Genomic DNA, 27,419 nt, shown 5'->3' with positions numbered 1-27,419 from the left:
CATGGTACACAATAATTATGATTTTCTTTGTATATGTCAAAAGTATGTAAAAAGCGAAGTCAGGTTAGGATGGTCCGATGCTCCGTCCTCTTTTTTTCCCTTGAAATTTCCTAGGGAGCACAGCCAGAAAGTGGAGGAGGCAAAACGTTAATTTGTCCCAAGAAACTGTCGACTGAGAATATAGACTGCATATCCCACAACTGTTGTAGAGTAAGAACAAGCTGCAAGTAAATGTAAATCCTAAACAACCTCAGTGTCAAGCCTAACTATGCAACAATATCATGGTGTATTTATGCTCTCATGTAACTCGCATCTTTGCAATGAACATTTCTTAATCGTGAGCACTATACGCTGAAATGACTAGAATACTGAAGTGACGTGAACGATAGTGTTGCATGATAGTCACAAATATTAGTAACGTGTGATCCTAGCATGCCAGGGAACATGTAGCGTCCCCATGCGAAGGTCGTGTGAAATGTGCAAAAAAAACATCTACGAGAATAACTGTGACGTGTGTATTGTGTACAGTGTATTACGTGTTATGCAAATTATGTGAAATTTGTAATATGAGAGACGATTTTGTACCAAAATAACAACAACCATTACTGTATGTCGTAGCAGAGAATAAAACATGTTCTGCTGTTATATTAATCGCAGAAAGAACTATCAGTTATTATCATCCAAGATCTTCATGCTATACACATTATAGGTCTCTCTCTACGATTTCTACGCTCCACACTTCCCTCCAATACCAAATTGGCGATCCCTTTATGTCTCAGAACGTGTCCTACCAACCGATCCCTTCTTCTCGTCAAGTTGTGCCACAAATTCCTCTTAACCCCAATTCGATTCAGTACCTCCTCATTAGTTACGTGGTCTATCCATCCGATCTTCAGCATTCTTCAATATTTAGTATATGTATGAAAAATGTATGTGTAAGTTATTCCATGCCAAATAACCTAGCCCGCTTCGGAACTTTAGCTTCGTCTGCAAGCAACAGAAGGCATATTGCTGGCTAGGTGTAGCGGTACACTTGAAATTATTTCAACTCAGAGTGAAGTAATTTAAAATTATCTTTCAGCACAGCAGTGGACGAAAATATTATCTTTTCAAATTATTATTATTATTATTATTATTTTGCAAATTATTGATTGAAAAATAGCACAAATAGGCTTTGAGCAACAAAGAATCTTGTTTGGAGAATTCGAACGTTTTTCTCAGTTGAACGCCCTTACATACAGCCAACACTCCGCTGTAGAGTGAAAATTTCAAACTAGAAACATCTCCCAGGCTGTGGCTAAGCCATGTCTCTGCAATATCCTTTCTTCTAGGAGCGCTAGTTCTGCAAGGTTTGCAGGAGAGCTTTGTGAAGATTGGAAGGTAGGAGACGAGGTACTGGCGGAATTAAAGCTGTGAGGTCGGGGCCTGAGTCGTGCTTGGGTGGCTCAGTCGGTAGAACATTAGCCCGTGAAAGGCAAAGGTCACGAGTTCGAGTCTCGGTCCGGCACACAGTTTTAATCTGCTAGGAAGTTTCATATCAGCGAACACCTCGCTGTAGAGTGAAAATTTCATTCCAGAAATGACATTAGTTACACCAGCATTTCTATAGCATTGTCGGTTTGTTTATCCAGGGTAACAATTCTCCATTGTGCACCACACAAAACAAAATCTCTGTCTATAAAGGAAGAACATTATTTTCGTCTCAAGAATTAATTTGATGCAGAAGAGAGGATAGTAGTATTTATTTTGGTCAGGTTAAAAGATCATTTTTCAAACAATAGATCAAAAATGAAATTAATTATATCCAGAAAGACTGGACAAGTATTTTTCGGTTATGTCAGTTACATGAATGTGTTTACTCAGTCTCTGGATTTATGTGATTTCACTTCCATAGTATTCTGGGTTTGAGTTATTTCGTTCACTTCGTTCGACACTTTTTTCACTCTTTTTCCGTCGAGGGCGATGGTCGTTTGGAGGCGGGCGCGCATGGTGCTGCTGTCAGGGCCAGGGGTACAGCCGGCGCGAGGAGGTGGCGCAGTGGCCGATGCGAGCGCGAGTTGGTTGTGCGGTCGCTCATGCAAGCAGAGTACTGCCGGGACCTGTGCCAGGGCTACAGCCGGCTCGAGGAGGTGGCCGATGCGAGCACAGCACTGCCTGAACCTGCGCTAGTGGGGACTAGGCACTTCCTCATACCGGCTGCTCTCCTGGCCCTGGCAGCATTACGACGCTAACGCCGAGCGGGTTGGACACAGGAGCGAGCCACATAAAACCAGTTTATAAAAAATGAATTGGACATCATCTTCTCACTTTTTCAGTAAAACTGAGTGCAAAAAGTTGCAAAAATTTGGCGATACTCCTTCCTCCTTCACGTAACCATAAGAGAACTTTTTTGCTTGCTCAACTTTATGCTTCCAAAGTTGTTGATTGCACCTGAAACAATTTAATTCACAGCAGTCTATTTATCAGTTTTTAAATGGCGAAAAGAATATGTATGAGGGTTGGAACTTTAATAGTGGCAACTACTTTGAAGGTCAGTAAAACTTTGAAACAGGTACCTATTTTGTACGAGCTGTAAATAAAGAGTTGCCACTATTAAAATTCCAACCCTCGTATATTGCTTATTTTAATCTTGGCTTACCCATTTACAGAACTGGCATTTAAAAATGCTACACCACGAAGAAATGCAGATGACAAACAGGTATTCATTGAACAAATATATTATACTAGAACTGACATGTGATTACATTTACACGCAATTTGGGTGCATAGATCCTGAGAAATCAGTTCCCAGAACAACCACCTCTGGCCATAATAACGGCCTTGATATGCCTGGGTATTGAGTCAAACAGAGCTTGGATGGTGTGTACAGGTACAGCTGCCCATGCAGCTTCAACACGATACCACAGTTCATCGAGAGTAGTGACCGGCGTATTGTGACGAGCCAGTTTCTCGGCCACCATTGACCAGACGTTTTCAATTGGTGAGAGATCTGGAGAATGTGCCGGTCAGGGCAGCAGTCGAACATGCAACATGCGGTCGTGCATTATCCTACTGAAATGTAGGTTTCACAGGGATCAAATGAAGGGTAGAGCCACGGGTCATAACACATCTGAAATGTAACGTCCACTGTTCAAAGTGCCGTCAATGCCAACAACAGGTGACCGAGATGTGTAACCAATGGCACCCCATACCATCACGCCGGGTGATACGCCAGTATGGCGATGACGAAAACACGCTTCCAATGTGCGTTCACCGCGATGTCACCAAACACAGATGCGACCATCGTGATGCTGTAAACAGAACCTTGATTCATCCGAAAAAATGATGTTTTGCCATTTGTGCACCCAGATTCGTCATTGAGTACACCATCGCAGGCGCTCCGGTCTGTGATGCAGCATCAAGGGTAACCACAGCAATGATCTCTGAGCTGATAGTCCATGCTGCTGCAAACGTGGTCGAACTGTTCGTGCAGATGGTTCTTGTCTTGCTAACGTCCCCATCTGTTGACTCAGGGATCGAGACGTGGCTGCACGATCCGTTGCAGCCATGCCGATAAGATGCCTGTCATCTCGACTGCTAGTAATACGAGGCCGTTGTGATCCAGCACGGCGCTCCGTATTACCCTCCTGAACCCACCGATTCCATATTCTGCTAACAGTCATTGGATCTCGACCAACGCGAGCAGCAATGTCGTGATAGGATAAACCGCGATAGACTACAATCCGACCTTTGTCAAAGTCGGAAACGTGATGGAACGCATTTCTCTTCCTTACACGAGGCATCACAACGTTTCAGCAGGCAATGCTGGTCAACTGCTGTTTGTGTATGAGAAATCAGTTGGAAACTTTTCTCATGTCAGCACGTTGTAGGTGTCACCACTGGCGTCAACCTTCTGTGAATGCTCTGAAAAGCTGATCATTTGCATATCACACATTTTTTCTTCCTGTCGGCTAAATTTCGCGTCTGTAGCACGTGATCTTCGTGGTATAGCAATTTTAATGACCAGTAGCATAGATGTCGTCACATACACCACTTCGGTGGGGTTACTCTGTGGGTATATGTGCACACCACTCACTGCCTTACTTCACCTAATAAAAGTACAGACTGGTTTCACGCAGAGTAATAACTGGATAACTCAGTCAACATGGCTCAAATGGTTCTAAGCACCATGGGACTTAACATCTGAGGTCATCAGTCCCCTAAACTTAGAACTACTTAAACCTAATTAACGTAAGGACATCACACACATCCACGCCAGAGGTAGGATTCGAACCTGCGACCGCAGCAGTTGCGCGGTTCCGGACTGAAGCGCCTAGAACCGCTCGGCCACAGCGGCCGGCGATAACTAAGCCAGCTGAACCACTAAATAGTGGTTATTATTTGAATGAACAAATGAAAACATGCTTCAATTGACAGAAACAAACTAAAGACTGGTTCTCCTTGAAAAGAATGAATAAATAACTCAGTACCCAAAACACCATCGGTTTATGTCGACCGTTTTCATTCGATCGCTTTCAGAAATGAATAAATAGTTCAACCAATAAACGTAAAGCTGCAACTGAATGAGTCGCTTGTTTTCCAGCAACTGAGTGAATCAACTGTTTTCATTGACCAGAGGTTGAAAATACCGCTACAGTTGTAAGGTTCTTTTATTTAGAATACGACCGGTTTCGGGCTCTTAAATACCATCTTCAGGTGTCGTAACTTGGGTCTGTGACTCTGAGCGCCGTGGTGGACGACAGTAGTGTTTGTGTTTTCATTGAGTTATTCCCATCACTAATTGGTACGAGTTTCAAAGACGTCGTTCTTAATGGCTTTTAACCCTCGTATTACCAGGTCGCTGTTACTCCTCTGGACCATGTTGTCCAAATTTACCAAATACACTAGGGGTTTTCTTTAAAATTTGGAGCCGGTCCCCCTCACCCCTTGGTAACATTTGGTGAGATATGGAGGGACTGCCTCACCCTCGCGTGGACATTACCCCGCTGTCTGGTAAAAATAGGTAAAAATACACTCCTGGAAATGGAAAAAAGAACACATTGACAACGGTGTGTCAGACCCACCATACTTGCTCCGGACACTGCGAGAGGGCTGTACAAGCAATGATCACACGCACGGCACAGCGGACACACCAGGAACCGCAGTGTTGGCCGTCGAATGGCGCTAGCTGCGCAGCATTTGTGCACCGCTGCCATCAGTGTCAGCCAGTTTGCCGTGGCATACGGAGCTCCATCGCAGTCTTTAACAATGGTAGCATGCCGCGACAGTGTGGACGTGAACCGTATGTGCAGTTGACGGACTTTGAGCGAGGGCGTATAGTGGGCATGCGGGAGGCCGGGTGGACGTACCGCCGAATTGCTCAACACGTGGGGCGTGAGGTCTCCACAGTACATCGATGTTGTCGCCAGTGGTCGGCGGAAGGTGCACGTGCCCGTCGACCTGGGACCGGACCGCAGCGACGCACGGATGCACGCCAAGACCGTAGGATCCTACGCAGTGCCGTAGGGGACCGCACCGCCACTTCCCAGCAAATTAGGGACACTGTTACTCTTGGGGTATCAGCGAGGACCATTCCCAACCGTCTCCATGAAGCTGGGCTACGGTCCCGCACACCGTTAGGCCGTCTTCCGCTCACGCCCCAACATCGTGCAGCCCGCCTCCAGTGGTGTCGCGACAGGCGTGAATGGAGGGACGAATGGAGACGTGTCGTCTTCAGCGATGAGAGTCGCTTCTGCCTTGGTGCCAATGATGGTCGTATGCGTGTTTGGCGCCGTGCAGGTGAGCGCCACAATCAGGACTGCATACGACCGAGGCACACAGGGCCAACACCCGGCATCATGGTGTGGGGAGCGATCTCCTACACTGGCCGTACACCACTGGTGATCGTCGAGGGGACACTGAATAGTGCACGGTACATCCAAACCGTCATCGAACCCATCGTTCTACCATTCCTAGACCGGCAAGGGAACTTGCTGTTCCAACAGGACAATGCACGTCCGCATGTATCCCGTGCCACCCAACGTGCTCTAGAAGGTGTAAGTCAACTACCCTGGCCAGCAAGATCTCTGGATCTGTCCCCCATTGAGCATGTTTGGGACTGGATGAAGCGTCGTCTCAAGCGGTCTGCACGTACAGCACGAACGCTGGTCCAACTGAGGCGCCAGGTGGAAATGGCATGGCAAGCCGTTCCACAGGACTACATCCAGCATCTCTACGATCGTCTCCATTGGAGAATAGCAGCCTGCATTGCTGCGAAAGGTGGGTATACACTGTACTAGTGCCGACATTGTGCATGCTCTGTTGCCTGTGTCTATGTGCCTGTGGTTCTGTCAGTGTGATCATGTGATGTATCTGACCCCAGGAATGTGTCAATAAAGTTTCCCCTTCCTGGGACAATGAATTCACGGTGTTCTTATTTCAATTTCCAGGAGTGTATTTAAAAAAAATTGATTTAAATATTGATTAAAACACTTTAATATAACCATGTTTTATTTATAAGGTGTGTTAAACAGTGCTTTTAACACGTGATTAAAAACTCTTGATTTTAAACAGGCCAAACTTGAGTAGTGTTTGGATGGACGCACAGACAAAGACAAAGTAAGATGGGCAAGAAGGCTCCACGAAAATAGTATTTAAGAAACTGACATGTTATTATGATGTTAAATACATTAACTGTCAATGAACCTGTGCGTCCCTTGCAGATGAAAGGCAATATTATTTGTAACTTCCTATGAACTGTATGATCACACAGCTTTCCAATTTTTGTTTGTATGATCGCCAAGAGAATTCATGTCAGTGAACTTCAGCTTCCAAAAACGATTAACATCTTGTGTGTTTCGCCTTGTCAGCATGCCGTTTAACACGTGAACTGTGAAAGTTTTGATACAAATTTAAGCTGAACGCGATATCATCTGCTTTATCACGAATGACACACAGTGATTTCGATCGCGCAGCAGGGAACTCCCCAAATGAATTCTGACGCTTGTGCAGCCCTTGTTTCCAATCGGGGAATCTCGGGCACAGATTCATCTAAAGTCTTCAGTTCCATTCAGAGAGACCATAAATACTGGTACGCTCTTTAATACTGTCTATGTTTGGAATTAATTATATAAAACAAAATGTTATCCATTATGATAATGTAGATCTCTGAATTAAGATGTTGACGTGAGATATTCATGGCCCCGCCCCCGTTAAATGAGATTTGGTGAGATTTTGCCGGTACCGAATCAACCACAAATATGTGTCCAACACCTGCTCCTTTTGTGTCACGGATTATCTGCGCCCGGACTGTCATGATTGCTTTAAACTACCTGCTCCCCAGACACGGCCGAACTCCGCCCCGATAGACCTCTTCCACAGCAGCCGACTCTCTGAACAGACACTTGTCGTAGGGTTGACATCGCACAATTTGTGTACTTCTCTCCAAATGGTTCCGATATGGAAGTTTCAACGACCACTTGCAGTAGCTATGTTACCAATATGAAGGTTATTCTTACATGGTGAAGAGAATGAAAGAAGACGTGAAAGTGGCGTGCCGCTGTGTCAGACAGAAAACAAACCACTGCCGAGGAATGCTTAAAAGCAAGGATTCCATGGTGGCTTTTTCACTCGAGCATCAATGTGAAGCTCAGGATGACGCTCCGTAGGAAGTATGGAAGACTTCGAACCAACCAAAGATAAGAGCACAGGAAGAGATTCCTTCTTCCAAAATATATTCAGAGGAGCTAGGTTGCCTGTGTAATCGAGGGTATGATTTTGTGTCACTGAGACGCCAGAGCAGCTAGCAACGAAGAGAGCTTTACACCACACGCGCACAAAATCGCAGGCTAATGAGAGAGATTCGCAGACAAGAGAAGAAATCGATCTCAAGGCAGAGTTACTAACTAGTTTTCTGCTATCGACAACAAATTAAGAGAAAGGATAATAGTTTTTAGCGGAAGAACTGAAAGATAAGCTCTACGAAGTAAAGAAGACTCTTTTTATGGATGGTACTGGTTGGGGTTGGGTTGTTTGGGGAAGGAGACCAGACATTGAGGTCATCATTGGATTAGGCAAGGAAGGGGAAGGAAATCGGCCGTGCCCTTTCAAAGGAACCATCCTGGCATTTGCCTGGAGTGATTTAGGGAAATTACGGAAAACCTAAATCAGGATGGCCGGACGCGGGATTGAACCGTCGTCCTCCCGAATGCGAGTCCAGTGTCTAACCACTGCGCCACCTCGCTCGGTATGGATGGTACGTTCAAGTGCTATAGCAAACAGTTTCCGCAAATATACACCATACACACCGAGAGTGCAAATAATAAGACAAGCATATATCCAGTTGCTTTTGTATTATTGCCAAACAAAAGAAAAGAAACATACATCCGTCTTTTCCGAAATTTGGTGGGAAATATTCTAGAATGGAAATCTGTAAACGTGATCGTAGATCTCGGATCAGCAGCGATGTCTGCGATTGAAGTTGTGCTACCGACAGCCGAAGTACGTGAATACTATTTCCGCGTGGAACAGTCTCTCTGGAGAAAAGTGCAAGATCTAGAACTTACTCTTCAGTGCAAAGAAAATGAAGAAGTGAGACAACAAATTCGCATGCGTTCTGCGCTGGCGTTTCTACGGCCTGAAGAAGTATAGGATGGGTGGCTCGAGACACATTCTCAGGCCTACTTTGTACGTAGATGATTTGGAAAGTGAAGAAAGCCCTATCAACAGATGGAGTTGCTGCAAACTGTGCAAACGAACAACCAACACTGGCTCCACAAAATTAACAACATGCCTGCTAAACCAAATCCTAAAATCAGTGGCGTAATTAGGTGTATTAAATGTAGGAAAAGCCAAAGCAGAAAATGCATCGTGCGCTTTAAAGAGGACAGAGATGGGTATGAAAGGTAAACAAATATAGAAAAAACAAGTCTACACGGAACGGTGTGAAAGGTTGAAAAAAAAAGTCAAAAAGTATGAAGCGAATGGTGAGATATGGGCTTGCTTGAAACTTATCTTCTACCTACAAAAACTTGACTAAATTTACCAGAAAATGTATATAGATAGAAAAATGTGCAAAATGTAAATAGCACCTTACAATAATTTAAAAAAACGCGCAGTTTGACTGATAATTAAGGAAGCAGAACAAGAACCGAAGATCTGCTCAGTGACAAGTAACCAGCACGTAGTGTAGAATTTTTTTTTTTTCGACTACAAATTTTGAAATTGCCTCATCAGTATCGACACCTTTAGTTAGCTAGACTCATAGTTGACCCAAGATAATTATTGTTGTTGTTGTTGTGGTCTTCAGTCCAGAGACTGTTTTGATGCAGCTCTCCATGCTACTCTATCCTGTGCAAACTTCTTCATCTCCCAGTACTTACTGCAACCTACATCCTTCTGAATCTGTTTAGTGTATTCATCTCTTGGTCGCCCTCTACGATTTTTACCCTCCACGCTGCCCTCCAATGCTAAATTTGTGATCCCTTGATGCCTCAGAACATGTCCTACCAACCGGTCCCTTCTTCTTGTCAAGTTGTACCACAAACTCCTCTTCCCCCCAACCCTATTCAATACTTCCTCATTAGTTATGTGATCTACCCATCTAATCTTCAGCATTCTTCTGTAGCACCACATTTCGAAAGCTTCTATTCTCTTCTTGTCCAAACTATTTATCGTCCATGCTTCACTTCCATACATGGCTACACTCCATACAAATACTTTCAGAAACGACTTCCTGACACTTAAATCTATACTCGAAGTTAACAAATTTCTCTTCTTCTGAAACGCTTTCCTTACCATTGCCAGTTTACATTTTATATCCTCTCTACATCGACCATCATCAGTTATTTTGCTCCCCAAATAGCAAAACTCCTTTAATACTTTAAGAGTCTCATTTCCTAATCTAATTTCCTCAGCATCACCAGACTTAATTCGACTACATTCCATTTTTCTCGTTTTGCTTTTGTTGATGTTCATCTTATATCCTCCTGTCCATTCCGTTCAACTGCTCTTCCAAGTCCTTTGCTGTCTCTGACAGAATTACAATGTCATCGGCGAACCTCAAAGTTTTTATTTCTTCTCCGTGGATTTTAATACCTACTCCGAATTTTTATTTGTTTCCTTCACTGCTTGCTCAATATACAGATTGAATAGCATCGGGGACAGGCTACAACCCTGTCTCACTCCGTTCCCAACCACTGCTTCCCTTTCAAATCCCTCGACTCTTATAACTGCCATCTGGTTTCTGTACAAATTGTAAATCGCCTTTCGCTCCCTGTATTTTACCCCTGCCACCTTCAGAATTTGAAAGAGAGTATTCCAGTCAACATTGTCAAAAGCTTTCTCTAAGTCTACAAATGCTAGACACGTAGGTTTGCCTTTCCTTAATCTATTTTCTAAGATAAGCCGTAGGGTCAGTATTGCCTGACGTGTTCCAACATTTCTACAGAATCCAAACTGATCTTCCCCGAGGTCGGCTTCTACCAGTTTTTTTCCATTCGTCTGTAAAGAATCCGCGTTAGTATTTTGAAGCCGGGACTTATTAAGCTGATAGTTCGGTAATTTTCTCATCTGTCAACACTTGCTTTCTTTGGGATTGGAATTATTATATTCTTCTTGAAGTCTGAGGGTATTTCACCTGTCTCATACATCTTGCTCACCAGATGTTAGAGTTTTGTCAGCACTGCCTCTCCCAAGGCCGTCACTAGTTCCAATGGAATGTTGTCTACTCCCGGGGCCTTGTTTCGACTTAGGTCTTTCAGTGCTCTGTCAAACTTTACACGCAATATCGTATCTCCCATTTCATCTTTATCTCCATCCTCTTCCGTTTCTATAATATTGTCCTCAAGCACATCACCCTCTTATAGACCCTCTACATACTCCTTGCACCTTTCTGCGTTCCCTTCTTTGCTTAGAACTGGGTTTCCATCTGAGTTCTTGATATTCATACAAGTGGCTCTCTTTTCTCGAAAGGTCTCATTTGCTGTAGGCAGTATCTATCTTGCCCCTAGTGAGATAAGCCTCTACATCCTTACATTTGTCCTTTAACCATCCCTGCTTAGCCAGTTTGCCATTCCTGTCGATCTCATTTTTGAGACGTTTGTATTCCTTTTTGCCTGCTTCATTTACTGCGTTTTTATATTTTCTCCTTTCATCAATCAAATTCAATATTTCTTCTGTCACCCAAGGATTTATACTAGCCCTCGTCTATTTACCTAGTTGATCCTCTGCTGCCTTCACTACTTCATCCCTCAGAGCTACCCATTCTTTTTCTACTGTATTTCTTTCCCTCATTCCTGTCAATTGTTCTCTTATGCTCTCCCTGTAACTCTGTACAACCTCTGGTTTAATCAGTTTATCCAGGTCCCATCTCGTTAAATTCCCACCTTTTTGCAGTTTCTTCAGTTTTAATATACAGTTCATAGCCAATAGATTGTGGTCAGAGTCCACATCTGCCCCTGGAAATGTCTTACAACTTAAAACCTGGTTCCTAAATCTCTAGGCGCGCAGTCCGGAACCGTGCGACTGTTACGGTCGCAGGTTCGAATCCTGCCTCGGGCATGGATGTGTGTGATGTCCTTAGGTTAGTTAGGTTTCAGTAGTTCTAAGTTCTAGGGAACTGATGACCACAGCAGTTGAGTCCCATAGTGCTCAGAGCCATTTGAACCTAAATCTCTGCCTTACCATTATATAATCTATCTGATACCTTCTAGTATCTCCAGGATTCTTCCATGTATACAACCTTCTTTTATGATTCTTGAACCAAGTGTTAGCTATGATTAAGTTATGCTCTATGCAAAATTCGACCAGACGGCTTCCTCTTTCATTTCTATCCCCCAATCCATATTCACCCACTATGTTTCCCTTTCTCCCTTTTCCTACTCTCGAATTTCAGTCACCCATGACTATCAAATTTTAGTCTCCCTTCACTACCCGAATAATTTCTTTTATCTCATCACACATTTCATTACTTTCTTCATCATCTGCAGAGCTAGTTGGCATATAAACTTGTACTATTGTGGTAGGCATGCGTTTCGTATCTATCTTGGCCACAACAATGCGTTCACTATGCTGTTTGTAGTAGCTTACCCGCACTCCTATTTTTTATTCATTATTAAACCTACTCCTGCATTACCCCTATTTGATTTTGTGTTTATCACCCTGTATTCATCTGACCAGAAGTCTTGTTCCTCCTGCCACCGAACTTCACTAATTCCCACTATATCTAGATTTAACCTATACATTTCCCTTTTTAAATTTTCTAACCTACCTGCCCGATTAAGGGATCTGACATTCCACCCTCCGTTCCGTAGAACGCCAGTTTTCTTTCTCCTGATAACGACGTCCTCTTGAGTAGTCCCCGCCCGGAGATCCGAAAGGGGGACTATTTTACCTCCGGAATATTTTACCCAAGAGGACGCCATCATCATTTAATCATACAGTAAAGCTGCATGCCCTCGGGAGAAATTACGGCCGCGTTTTCCCCTTGCTTTCAGCCGTTTGCAGTACCAGCACAGAAAGGCTGTTTTGGTTAGTGTTACAAGGCCAGATCAGTCAATCATCCAGACTGTTGCCCCTGCAACTACTGAAAAGGCTGCTGCTCCTCTTCAGGATCCACACGTTTGTCTGGCCTCTCAACAGATACCCCTCCGTTATGGTTGCACCTATGGTACGGCCATCTGTATCGCTGAGGCACGCAAGCCTCCCCACCAACGACAAGGTCCATGGTTCAGGGGGGGAGATAATTATTAATTAATTTGATTTTTGAAAAAAAGAATTCTCTTATATAACGCTATCAGAACACACAAAGGATAGAAAAATCTTAGACCCAAAATGAAGTTGGGAACAGTTAAAAAAAAATGTTTGTCGTGAAATTTGCGCCATAATAATAATACAGGAATCTCATGGTAACTGTAAACAGATTTTTTTCTAATAGTGAGAAGTTTTATTTCTGAAGTTTTAGTCAAATTACTAGATCTGAAACAGCCTACGTCTCGTGGTTTCGCAAAGTGTATCGAGTTCTTGTAGACAGCTGTCGATGCACTCTTAACATTGATCTCTGTTCGCAGCGTTCTGTATAGTATGGCTTGAAAATACGGGCTCGGAAACCTCTAGGTAGTGTCCCTCAACTCTTCTACCTGTGGGCAAGGGGATTAGTGGACACCGCAGATTCCAGTGAGAGCAGTTTTCAGTACACCGCCGGAATCATCTTCCGCATTTTTAGTTGCGTAATTAATGGAAGTTCCCTAACAAATACTTATTGCACAATGCTTTCAGCAGCAGCGGTGTGAGTTCTAACCACAGTTCATTCTGAGTGGTATTACAGCAGAGTCCTGCTAATCCGAACGTTCGGTTAATCCGCACACGAAAAATGTTAGTGTAAGTATGGAAAACTGGAGGTAAACAGCTGCACAAACACACTATTTTAATTTACACAGTACAGTAAACGTGTATGAGAAAAACTGGCAAGAAAACATTAGGTTTAAACAATGCATAACAACAAAAGGAAAGCTGTAAAACTTACTAAAATACAGCGGACACTTTATCCCTACTTTTTAGATGACAAAAACTCAGTCACTGTTTATTGGCGCAATGAACACAGTCTGTTTTATGACGCATAGTTGCGCCATCGTCTCATAAACATCAAATTAGCAGGTGTAGCAGTGAGCTGTTGCTCCAAATAACGTAGCGTGAGGTCAAGGGCTTCTGCTGCGTCAGTGTGTGGCACCAGCTCGGCTTTGTCGCTTTCAAGCTCATTGTCACTCCCGTCACAGCAGTCCACTTCTTGCTGGTCTGGAGTCACAGCAGCAACTAAATCAGTCAGTAAGGTACTCCACACATGCCCCATCCGCTGCCATCCACTCACCTACGTCTTCCTTCACTTGCTTATTCACATCCAAGGATTGTCTATATTATTTGTAGTAGATTTTCCTATTCATTTTCAACTAGGTTGTCCTGAGATTCAAGAGATGTCCACAGTTTTCTCCACGATTTTCTCAGTGTATTTTCTGAAATATTCTCCCGTGCCTCAGCGGCCCAATAAACAACATCCTTCACATTGGTCTTTTTTTTTTTGTTCACTAAACGAATGCTATCATCTTGGATCAGCATTCTTAAAAATTGTTTTCTGTAAATTACCTTTTTGTTTGCAGTATGCTCTGGTCCATCGGCTGTAGACGTGGTGTAACATTCGGCGGCAAAAACTTCGCCACAATTTCTCTATCACATAATTCCTCAGTGCCGGGATGAGATGGGGCACTATCAGTCAAAAGGATTGCACGGGAAGACAAATGATTTTCCTTAGAAAACCGTCGAACAGAGGGAATAAACTGCCTGTGAAACCATTCTTTGAACAGCTTACCATCCAGCCATGCTTTTTTCTGGTTGCGATAATGTACGAGCAAGGACTTCATGTTGCAGTTTCTATAATCCCTGGACCTAGCAGATTTGCCGATTAGCATTAAAGATAGCTTGTGATTACCAGCAGCGTTGGTGCACGCTAATAAAGTCACACGGTCTTTGCACATTTTAAAACCAGGAGCATAGTCTTCTGCTTTCCATGCCAGGCTTTTTGTTGGCAATGTCCTAAAATTAAGACCAGTTTCGTCAGCGTTATAAATTTTTTCAAACTCACCCAAGTATTCCTTAGCTGCATTAATATCAGAAGAAAGCTTCTCTCCAGTAGTTGTTAGCTAATGGATTACATGATGCTTTTTGAATCTGTCCAACTAACCCGTACTCGCACTAAAAGAGTCATCACCATTCATTAACTTGTTCAGGTAAACAGCCTTCTCCTGAACCAGTGCTCCACTCAAAGGAGTTCCCCTTTCTCTTTCCTGCGTAAACCAAAGAAAAAGAGCTGCATCCACTTTATCGTACTGGGACTGTTTCAAAGTCTGCCGTATTTCGAGTGTTTTTCCCGAAGACGTTGCACAGGACTGTTCAAGCTTCACTCGGTTCTTCTTCCAACCACAAATGGTTGCTTTGCCAACACCCAGTTCCGCTTCAAAGCAAATGTTCAAATGTGTGTGAAATGTTATGGGACTTAACTGCTAAGGTCATCAGTCCCTACCCTAAATTATCCTAAGGACAAACATACACACCCATGCCCGAGGGAGGACTCGAACCTCTGCTTCAAAGCATTCAGTTTTTCTTTGAGAGTTAACGTTGTATGTTTCCGTTCACTCATGACGATAATACGTAGACTACTACACCGCGACGGCCGGGATGGCCGAGCGGTTCTAGGCGCTACAGTCTGGAGCCGAGCGACCGCTACGGTCGCAGGTTCGAATCCTGCCTCGGGCATGGATATATGTGATGTCCTTAGGTTAGTTAGGTTTAAGTAGTTCTAAGTTCTAGGGGACTGATGATCTCAGAAGTAAAGTCCCATAGTGCTCAGAGCCATTTGAACCATTTTTTACTACACCGCAACGTATACAACTGTTACGTGTGCCAGTGATCGATTACTAACATATCCAAGCGCTTTGCGAGCCAACTGGCAGGGCACTGACCTCAGACACCACAAAGGTCTCAACAATGCACAACAACAAGGGCAGGGACTGAGAATGAGCCATTGTTCACACACTTGTTCCCATCTGTTACCATGGCTTACCTACTTATCTGTTTGGTATACTTCATTCTAGAAACTCGTCACCGTAATTCCGCATAATCCGAACAAATCGTTAATCCTAACAAGGTCCGGTCCCAATTAGTTCGGATTAACGGGACTCTACTGTAATTCGAACCTGCGTTAGTAACGTAGATTCCCGAATCCACTATTCCCGTGGATATACGAGGGGACTTCAAAAGTACGTTACACGTTATTATGGCAGACCAAGTAAATTTTATTGAATGCTGCACTACAACGCAAGGTGACACAGGTACCTGACACTATTTATCGATGTCTCTGTAAACAGTCGTCGAAAGGCTCTGTCAGTGGTTAAATTCCTCGACGAGAGATATCCGCTCGTTGGTCGTGGAGCCATTTGAGAACTGCTGTGTGAACGTCTCATCGTCGGAAAATCTCTTTTCCTCCAGATGTTATTTCAGTTCGTGTAAGAGATGGAAACTACATCGCGCAAGATCTGCACTTCCCAATCGACATTGTGGGAGTCGCCAGAAGAACATCCGTAGACGCACAGTGATGGATAGGATTATTCTGTGGCGGCGCGCACAAGGTACAGATTGTTTATTCTTTGATTATATATAATAGTTCTGTTGTTATTGATTCAAAGTTAATATGAGCTTTTCGTTGCAATACAAAAATAAAGTCTTATAGCCTAACTTCTTCGTCTTTCTGTTCCCGGAGCTCCGCTCAATCGGAGGGGGGCTGTGTGGGAGTCGCCAGCAGAACACCCGTAGGCGCATAGTGAAGGATAGCATTTTTCTGTGGCGGCGCGCACAAGGGACAGATTGTTTATTGGGTCAAATGGGTCAGAGCACTATGGGACTTAACTTCTAAGGTCATCAGTCCCCTAGAAATTAGAACTACTTAAACCTAACTAACCTAAGGACATCAAACACATCCATGCCCGAGGCAGGATTCTAACCTGCGACCGTAGTGGTCGCGTGGTTGCAGACTGTAGCGCCTAGAACCGCTCGGCCACCCCGGCCGGCACGGATTGTTTATTCTCTAATTATATATAATAGTTCTGTTGTTATTGATTCAATGTTAATATGAGCTTTTAGTTGCAATAAAAAAATAAAATATTATAGGCTAACTACTTCGTGAGCCTTTCTGAAGAGTGTAATAAGTAGTAAAAGACTCTTAGTGGTTAAAACATCACCCCAGCCTGTGCGGCCTTGTTCAAATTGTTGGCACCATTTCGCTATGGCTGCACACGAAATTGCGTTTGGTCCATACACCGCCAGAATTTCACGGTGGATCTCCGTGGAATTTAGACGTTTGCCCACAAGACTCGTACTGCCTAGCATGCTTGGCAACTCTGGAGTATGTTTCCAGTCGCTGCGCCATTTCAGTCGCAAACTGCGATGCACGTGTTATCCGTATCGCAGCAAAATTGTGGCAACTTAAGGAAACGCAGAAATGTGTACTCTCTTCTGAAAATGCGCCCCTTTTCTTGGGCGATGGCCTTATCGCGGGACGACATGTGTGTAACACAATCCAACATCTACAGTTGCGACACTGACTGCTGCGAAAATACGTACATGTCGGACCCGCGTGTCGCCACTGTGTGATCGCAGACCGAGCGCCACCACAAGGCAGGTCTCGAGATACGGAATAGCACTCGTCCCAGTTGTACGGACGACTTTGCTAGCGACTACACGGACGAAGCATCGCTCATTAGCCGAGCAGATAGTTAGAATAGCCTTCAGCTAAGTCCATGGCTACGACCTAGCAAGGCGCCATTAGCCTTACATAGCAATTGATAGTTTGATAGTTATCGTATGAAATGTCTCATCAAGAACGCTGTATACAAATGGTGGATTAAAGTTAAGTATTCCAGCAGCAACGTACTTTTCTTTATAGCATTTATTGAGTATCATGTTTCAGACCATCAAGCCCGCCTGCTTGCTTAATGGCCGCCTCCCTTAAATAATGTGCGTAGTGTTGGCAATCTGTCAACACTACATACTCAACGACGAACCTGGGTGAACGAATGGTAAAACGTCATTTTTTTGGATGAATCCAGGTTCTGTTTAGAGAATCATGATCGTTGCACCCGTGTTTGGCGACATCGCGGTGAACGCACATTGCTAGCGTGTATTCGTCATCACCATACTGGCGTATCACCCGGCGTGATGGTATGGGGTGCCATTGGTTACACGTCTCGGTCACCTCTTGTTCGCATTGACGGCACTTTGAACAGTGGACGTTACATTTCAGACGTGTTACGACCAATGGCTCTACCCTTCATTCGATTTCTGCGAAACCCTACATTTCAGCAGGATAATGCACGACCGCATGTTGCAGGTCCTGTACGGGCCTTTCTGGATACAGAAAATGTTCGACTGCTGTCCTGGCCAGCACATTCTCCACATCTCTCACCAGTTGAAAACGTCTGGTCAACGGTGGCCGAGCAACTGGCTCGTCACAATATGCCAGTCACTACTCTTGATGAACTGTGGCATCGTGTTGAAACTGCATCGGCAGCTGTACCTGTACACGCCATCCAAGCTCTGTTTGACTCAATGCCCAGGCGTATCAAGACCGTTATTAAGGCCAGAGGTGGTTGTTCCGGGTACTGATTTCTCAGGATCTATGCACCCAAATGGCGTGAAAACGTAATCACATCTCATTTCTAGTATAATATATTTGTCCAATGAGTACCCGTTTACCACCTGCATTTCTTCTTGGTGTAGCAATTTTAATGGCCAGTAGTGTAAAAACCAACAAACAGATGCTCCTCATCGGAAAACACGTCCCTATGCAGTTCGATGAGAGACGTTTGCAGAACACATCACGCAACAATACCTACGCCACGTTAGTAAATGGTGCGCTGTTTGATCGCAAGATGATTTTCGAAGTCCCATTGCCCGATTTTTCATGTTTGTCGTGATTAATCATTTCAGGTGTTCCCTTGCAATTACTTCTAGCGGGCAAGATCGATGATCATGCTCATGATGAACTCCGTGTGCTATGACGCACAGTGAGCGGAAGTTGTGAGTGTGAATGTGTGAATGTGTGTGTGTGTGTGTGTGTGTGTGTGTGTGTGTGTGTGTGTGTGTGTGTGTGTGTGTGTCAGATAGCATGCTCACGTAACCGATAACCGAGTGGTTGCCTGCAGTCTATACACAAGGTCCAGCGATCCGATGCGTTTCACTGTAACATACAGATCTCGCTTCCCACCAACCAAGATGCGGTCTGTCCATTATATCGACAACTTCTAGCTTTCTGCTTCCTTCATTCTGTAATTACAGATTAAAATAACCTGTAGAAACGCTAGGAGTCTGAGTGAAGGTACTCTATGTGGTCAAAAGTATCCAGATACGTGGCTGAAAATGACATACAAGTTCGTAGAGCCCTCCATCGGTAATGCTGGAATTCAATATGGTGTTGGCCCACCCTTAGCCTTGATGACAGCTTCCACTCTCGCAGGCATACGTCCAATCAGGTTTCTTGAGGTATGGAAGCCCATTCTTCACGGAGTGCTGCACTGAGGAGAGGTATCTACATCTACATCTACATGGATACTCTGCAAATCACATTTAAGTGCCTGGCAGGGTGTTCATTGAACCACCTTCACTATTCTCTATTATTCCAATCTCGTATAGCACGCGGAAAGAATGAACACATATATCTTTCCGTACGAGCTCTGATTACCCTTATTTTATATATAAAAAAAGGATCAAATAGCTCTGTGCACTATGGGACTTAACATCTGAGGTCATCAGTCCCCTAGAACTTAGAACTACTTAAACCTAACTAACTTAAGGACATCACACACATCCATGCCCGAGGCAGGATTCGAACCTGCGACCGTAGCAGCAGCGGGGTTCCGGACTGAAGCGCCTAGAACCGCTAGGCCACACTGGCCAGCTCCCTTATTTTATCGTAGTGATCGTTTCTCCCTATGTAGGTCGATGTCAACAAAATATTTTCGCATTCGGAGGAGAAAGTTGGTGATTGGAATCTCGTGAGAAGATTCCGTCGCAACGAAAAACGTCTTTCTTTTAATGATTTCCAGCCCAAATCCTGCATCATTTCTGTGACACTCTCTCCCATATTTCGTGATAATACTAAACGTGCTGCCTTTCTTTGAACTTTTTCGATGTACTCCGTCAGTCCTATCTGGTAAGGATCCCACGTCGCGCAACAGTACTCTAAAAGAGGACGGACAAGCATAGTGTAGGCAGTCTCCTTAGTAGACCTGTTACATTTTCTAAGTGTCCTGGCAATAAAACGTAGCCTTTGGTTAGCCTTCCCCACAACATGTTCTATATATTCTTTCCAATTTAAGTTGTTCATAATTGTAATACCTAGGTATTTAGTTGAATTTACGGCCTTTAGATTAGTCTGATTTATCGTGTAACCGAAGTTTAACGAGTTCCTTTTAGCACTCATGTGGATGACCTCACACTTTTCGTTATTTAGGGTATCGATGTCGGTCGGTGAGGCCTGACACGAAGTCGGCGCTCCAAAACGACCCAAAGGCGTTCTACAGGATTCAGGTTAGGACTCAGTGCAGGACAGTCCATTACAGGGATGTTATTGTCGTGTAACTACTCTGCCACAGGCACTCGATGAATGAATGAATGACTCCATTGTGTTGCAAGATGGAATCGCCATCCGCGAATTCCTCTTGAACAATGGGAAGCAATAAGGTGCTTAAAACACCAATGTAGGCCTGTGCTGTGATACTGTCGCGAAAAGCAGCAAGGGGTGCAAGCCCCCTCCATGAAAAACACCACCACACCATAACACCACCGCCTCCGAATTTCACTGTTGACACTACACACGCTGGCAGATGACGTTCGCCGGCATTCGCTATACCCACACCCTGCCATCGGATCGCCACATTGTGTGCCGTGATTCGTCACTCCACACAACGTTTTTCCACTGTTCAATCGTCTAATGTTTACGCTCCTTATACCAAGCGAGGCGTCGTTTGTCATTTACCCGTGTGGCTTATGGGCAGCCGCTCGACCGTGAAATCCAAGTTTTCTCACCTCCCGCCTGTCATAGCACTTCCAGTGGATCCTGATGCAGTTTGCAATTCCTGTGTGATCGTCTGGATTGATGTCTGCCTATCACACATTACGATCCTCTTCAACTGTCGGCCCTCTCTGTCAGTCAACAGCCGAAGTCGGCCTGTACGCTTTTGTGCTGCACGTGTCTCTTTGCGTTTCCACTTCACTATCTCATCGGCAACAGTGGCCCTAAGGATGTTTAGGAGTGTGGAAATCTCGCGTACAGACAGATGACACAAGTGACACCCAATCACCTGACCGCGATCGAAGTCCGTGAGTTCCGCGGTCTTCAGATGCTTCAAATGGCTCTGAGCACTATGGGACTTAACTTCTGAGGTCATCAGTCCCCTAGAACTTAGAACTAATTAAACCTAACTAACCTAAGGACATCACACACATCCATTCCCGTGGCAGGATTCGAACCTGCCACCATAGCGGTCGCGCGGTTCCAGATTGTAGTGCCTAGATCCGCTCGGCCACTTCGGTCGGCTCCGCGGTCTCTCACGATGTCTAATGACTACTGAGGTCACTGGACCTGGCAGTAGGTGGCAGCACAATGCACCTAATATGAAAAACGTATATTTTTGGGGCTGCCCGGATTCTTTTGGTCACATAGTGTACGGCTTTCTGGCAATCGACATGCTGAGCTTGCACTATGCACACTGGTGTGCGAATTTGAAGGACGAAAGTAGCTCTCGCAAGATGTATCATTGCCAACTAACACAGATCGATGCAAATTAGTCCGTACAAAGAAAGAACTGCAACAGTATAATACAATATATAACTGAAATAAATACTCAATTTGAAGAACATAAATGATACTTCTATTCAAATATAATAATTACACTGAAGTCACCGCGATTTGCGGTGATTCCTTGGACATTAGAAAAGACTCGGCGGGATTTATGATAGTATGTGTGATCACCTCAGACGATGATGATGATGCTCGAACATTCCACGCGTATACTGCCGGTTCATGGTGTCCAACGGGCACAATATTTCGGCGATCAGACATGTCGCCATCGTCAGGTGCGCTAACTGAGCTCCTGAGGGCGGGCGGCCGATTTAAATCCCCTCTCAGCAAGACTCTCAGCAAGAGTACGAACTGGCGACCAGGACGGACGTAGCAGTCACATCGACGCTGCGACAGATTCAGACGCCCACGTCTTCGCGACCGCCGGCGCGCGGGCGCGGACGGCGAAGAGAGCGGCCCGCCGGGGGAGGGGATTTAAATCGGCCGCCCGCCCTCAGGAGCTCAGTTCGTCAGCGCACCTGACGATGGCGACATGTCTGATCGCCGAAATATTGTGCCCGTAGGACACTATGAACTGGCAGTATACCCGTGGACTGTTCGAGCAACAAATACGCCGGGAGAAACTGAAGAATCAGATGATGATGATGATGTTTGGCTTGTGGGGCGCTCAACTACGCGGTTATCAACGCCCGTACAAATTCCCAAACTTTGCTCAATCCAATCTCGCCACTTTTCATGAGTGATGATGAAGTGATTAGGACAATACAAACACCCAGTCATCCTGAGGCAGGTGAAAAATCCATGACCCCGCCGGGATTCGAACGTGGGAACCCGTGCTCGGGAAGCGAGAACGCTACCGTGCGACAGCGAGTTGCGGACAGCATAGACGACAGTACATGCTCTTCAACGTACACTCATGCTGGATACAAGGTTGGCAAGGAGAGCTTGTGGTAGAGCGTCCCAATTCTCCACCAGGGCGGTTCATACTGGTGGATGGTCGTTTGTGCGTGTGGACATGCTCCCCAAACCATTCCACACGTTCTGGATAGGATTTAAGTCGACTGAACAGGCAGGTCAGTCCAAGAGCTTCTGCACCTGCTCTGTTACACGCGGTCGCCCATTGTCATCAATAAAAATGAAGTCGGTGCAGAATGAATCGCTGAAAAGACGCACGTGAGGAAGGCGTACAGTGTCACAACGCCGATCGCTGATGTGCTGCGTTCAAGGATCTGATGGCAACATACGCCTACCCACACAGAAACACGTGGACCACCAAGACGATCATGTCTACAGTGCTGGACGTTCCTTTGTCAAACATGATAGTTTTGGCTGTCCAGGTGTGTACTGGCCTCCAGATCTTGGTACACTCAGCGGTCAACGTTATTTGACACTGAACCCTTCCCCATGTGGGTCTTTTCAGTGCTGCATTCGGCCCCAGCTTCATTTTTGTGGATGACAGTGCCAGACCACATCGAATAGCGCAGGGGGCCAGCTGTCGTAACGAGAGGACATTCAGCGAATGGACTGGCGGGCCCTATCCCTAGTAGGGACAACGGAGCATTTTATCTTGGATGAAGAGTCATTGACCAAAATGGTACTGAAACAGAGGATGACAGACTAAAGGCCGAAATACTAAATGTCTTTTTCCAAAGCTGTTTCACAGAGGAAGACTGCACTGTAGTTCCTTCTCTAGATTGTCGCACAGATGACGAAATGGTAGATATCGAAATAGACGGCAGAGGGATAGACAAACAATTAAAATCGCTCAAAATGGGAAAGGCCGCTGTACCTGATGGGATACCGGTTCGATTATATACAGAGTATGCGAAGGAACTTGCCCCCCTTCTTGCAGCGGTGTACCGTAGGTCTCTACAAGAGCGTAGCGTTCCAAAGGATTGGAAAAGAGCACAGGTCATCCCCGTTTTCAAGAAGGGACGTCGAACATAGGTGCAGAACTATAACCTATATCTCTAACCTCAATCAGTTGTAGAATTTTGGAACACGTATTATGTTCGAGTATAATGACTTTTCTGGAGACTAGAAATCTACTCTGTAGGAATCCGCATGGGTTTCGAAAAAGACGATCGTGTGAAACCCAGCTCGCCTTATTCGTCCACGAGACACAGAGGGCCATAGACACGGGTTCCCAGGTAGATGCCGTGTTTCTTCCGCAAGGCGTTCGATACAGCTCCCCACAGTCGTTTAATGAACAAAGTAAGAGCATATGGACTATCAGACCAATTGTGTGATTGGATTGAAGATTTCATAGATAACAGAATGCAGCATGTCATTCTCAATTGAGAGAAGCCTTCCGAAGTAAAAAGTGATTTCAGGTGTGCAGCAGGGAAGTGCCGTAGGACCGTTGCTATTCACAATATACATAAATGAACTTGTGGATAACATCGGAAGTTCACTGAGGCTTTTTGCGGATGATGCTGTGGTATATCGAGAGGTTGTAACAATGGAAAATTGTTCTGAAATGCAGGAGGATCTGCAGCGAATTGACGCATGGTGCAGGGAATGGCAATTGAATCTCAATGTAGACAAGTGTAATGTGCTGTGAATACAGAGAAAGAAAGATCCCCTATCATTTAGCTACAATATAGCAGGTCAGCAACTAGAAGCAGTTAATTCCATAAATTATCTGGGAGTACGCATTAGGAGTGATTTAAAATGGAATGATCATATAAAGTTGATCGTCGGTAAAACAGATGCCAGACTGTGATTCATTGGAAGAATCCTAAGGAAATGCAATCCGAAAACAAAGGAAGTAGGTTACAGTAGGCTTGTTCGCCCACTGCTTGAATACAGTGTGGGATCCGTAGCAGATAGGGTTGATAGAAGAGATAGAGAAGATCCAACGAAGAGCAGCGCGCTTCGTTACAGGATCATTTAGTAATCGCGAAAGCGTTACGGAGATGATAGATAAACGCCAGTGGAAGACTCTGCAGGAGAGACGCTCAGTAGCTCGGTACGGACTTTTGTTGAAGTTTCGAGAACGTACCTTCACCGAGAAGACAAGCAGTATATTGCTACCTCCTACGTATATCTCGCGAAGAGACCATGAGGATAAAATCAGAGAGATTAGAGCCCACACAGAGGCATACCGACAATCCTTCTTTCCACGAAGAATACGATACTGGAATAGAAGGGAGAACCGATAGGAGTACTCAAGGTACCCTCCGCCACACACCGTCAGGTGGCTTGCGAAGTATGGATGTAGATGTTGATGTAGGCAGATTAAATGTGACTTTAGGGAGATCCAGGGGAGTGTGTTCGGACCGTGGTGGTTGTCCATGTCTGAAGCGCCAGATACAGAGTTACGTAAACAGGCAGAACACGGCGCTGCTGTAGGCAACACCTGTACAAGACAAGTGTCTGGCGCAGTTGTTAGATCGGTCACTGCCGCTGCAATGGCAGGTTATCAAGACTTAAGTGAGTTTGAACACATCGTTGCAGTCGGCGCCCGAGCGATGGGACACGACATCTCCGAGGTAGCGGTGAAGATCCTGCAAGAACGGGACCAACGACGAGTGAAGAGAATCGTTCAACGTGTCAGAACTGCAACCCTTCCGCAAGTTGCTGCAGATTTCAGTGCGGGGCCATCAACAAGTCTCAGCGTGCGAGCCATTCAACGAAACATCATCGATATGCGCTTTCGGAGCCAAAGGCCGACTCTTGTACCACTGATGACTAGACGACACAAAGCTTTAGGCCCCTCCGGGACCTGTCATCACCGACATAGGACTGTTGATGCCTGGAAACATGTTGTCTGGTCGGACGAATCTCGTTTCAAATTGTATCTAGTGGATGGACGTGTACGGGTAAGGAGACAACTTTATGAAACCATTAACCCTGCATGTCATCAGGAGACTGTTCGAGCATGTGGAGGCTCTGTAATGGTGGCGCGGGTAGTTGGGACCCCTGGTATTTCTATATACGACTCTGACAGGTGACACGTACATAAGCATCCTGTCCCATCACCTGCATCCATTCATAGCCATTGTGCTTTCCGACGGACTTGGGCAATTCCAGCAGGACAATGCGACACACCACAAGTCCAGAATTGCTACAGAGTGGATGCAGGAACACTCTTGTGAGTTTAAACACCTCCGCTGGCCACCAAACGCCCCAGACATGAACATTGTTTAGGATACCTCGGATGCCTTGCAACGTGCTGTTCAGAAGAGATCTCATCCCCACCTGCTTTACGGATTTATGGACAGCCATGGCATTATTTCCCTCCAGCACTACTTCAGACATTAGTCGAGTCCATGCCACGTCGGTTTGATGCACTTCTGCGTGCTCGCGGGGGCCCTACACGATATTAGGCAGGTGTACCAGATTCTTTGGCTCTTCAATTTATGTCGTAGTGATGTACCAATATATGAACATTCAAGTTGAAATCCGAAAGTCAGGAAAACACAACACTGAAGTCACATTTATTACGATCACCAACGAACAGCCAGTGAACTCCTGCGCTGGGAATGCAGCTATTTATGCAAACATCTAATATTTCAGAATGCCGGTGTCTGTACTGATGTCCAAAAACGGAAATTTTGTAAGGATTGCATTTATTTTGGCACAAAACAGTATGAACGGTGATAGTAAAGCAGAATTAATGTAAAGAACACAGAACATAAATAACTACAGAATGTATAACGCTAGACAAAAATGTTATTCGCTTTTTCCAGCTTAACGGATTTGTACACAAATCCCGACAACTGTCTAATGTGCTCAGTGTGGGATGTGACCACCCCTGGCAGCAATACAGGCCTGATGACGACAGGGCATGCTACGAATGACGCCATCAGTCCCATGTTGAGGCAATAACATACATTCTTGCTGCAGAACTGCTCGAAAGTCTTGGAGTGAGGTCGGTGGATGCCGACGCGATGCAGCCCGTCTCCATAGTGCATCCCAGACGTGTTCTATGGGATTCAAATAGGGGGAGGGAACAAGCCATACCATGCGTGCAGGATCTTCCGTTTCCTAAAAAAACACCAACCATCCGTGCTCTACGAGGTCGAGCCTTATCGTCCATTACGAATTCTGGGTCCACAGTACATTGCAACAACAGTACATGTGACCCTAAGATCTTATCAGGATACCTGACAGCAGTTACACCTTGCTGGTTCAACTATATAATTTCATGGTGTTCCAATTGTCAACATAATCTCTGCCCGGACGTATTAGGGACTCTCCACGATATCGGCCTCTTTCCACAATGTTTGGTTCGAGAAATCGTGTTCCACGTTCCCTCCAAATGCGAATCTGTCGAGAATCGCTCTCCAGACCAAATCGGGACTCATTTGTGAAACGACTGTCCAGGTGGCATTTTGACGATTCCAGTCAAGACGTTCCCTTCTGTGAAGACATGTCAGAAGTACACATACAGCAGGTCTCCGACAGTAAACGCCTCTCTGCCGAAGCCTTCTGCACACCGTTCGCCTCGATAAAAGACGTCCAAGCGGATGCTGCGAGGTCAGATACCAGTTGCCATGCGGAAGTAAAGCGGTAGTTGTACCATTACAACCAAATATGTACATCTACATATATACTCCACTAGCTACCAAGCTGAGTGTGGTGGAGGGTCTAACAATACCACCACTTGCAAAGTAGGTTAGAAATCATATGTAGGTTAGAAATCATATGTTGCTCACGCAGCATATGTTCGCTTTATCGGGCAACAACAAAGTTATTGACTGTGGATGCTATCGTCAGAATGGAAATAATGACGTCACTGCAAAAAAAGTCATTAATTTTGGCACTTATCTTGAATAGATTCCAACATAGTTGTTATGGCTCATTTTGTTGATTCTAGGGTGATTCCACTTTGAGTGCTAGAAAGTCCAGATCTGTATTCAAGCAATATTTGTTCACCAAACAAATGGGTTTTGCAGGAAATTCTGAACGATCAAACAATGCCAGATCAGAACAATGGTATGGTAGAAATAATTTTTGACTTGGTGTTCACAATCCACATTTTTATTAAACTTCTTGTAAATTCACATATACTTCCTCTTAATTTTCACAT

The 27,419-nt window shown here is 45.0% G+C and overlaps 1 protein-coding gene across 1 annotated transcript in view; it reads right to left on the bottom strand.

Moving 5' to 3' along the window:
- Nucleotides 1-1,941: 1,941 nt before the first annotated feature.
- Nucleotides 1,942-27,419, bottom strand: part of LOC126425091 (sensory neuron membrane protein 1-like) — a 454,807-nt gene continuing 429,329 nt past the window's right edge. Inside the window, exon 10 of the mRNA XM_050088008.1 lies at nt 1,942-2,430. Coding sequence (XP_049943965.1) covers nt 2,404-2,430 — 27 coding nt within the window. The 3' untranslated portion in view covers nt 1,942-2,403. The remainder of the gene's footprint in view (nt 2,431-27,419) is intronic.

This window comes from Schistocerca serialis, chromosome 10, assembly GCF_023864345.2.
Source record: "Schistocerca serialis cubense isolate TAMUIC-IGC-003099 chromosome 10, iqSchSeri2.2, whole genome shotgun sequence".
NCBI classification, from domain to species: domain Eukaryota; kingdom Metazoa; phylum Arthropoda; class Insecta; order Orthoptera; family Acrididae; genus Schistocerca; species Schistocerca serialis.
Note: the sequence above shows the minus strand (reverse complement) of the source record. Positions and strands in the feature narration are given on the sequence as shown.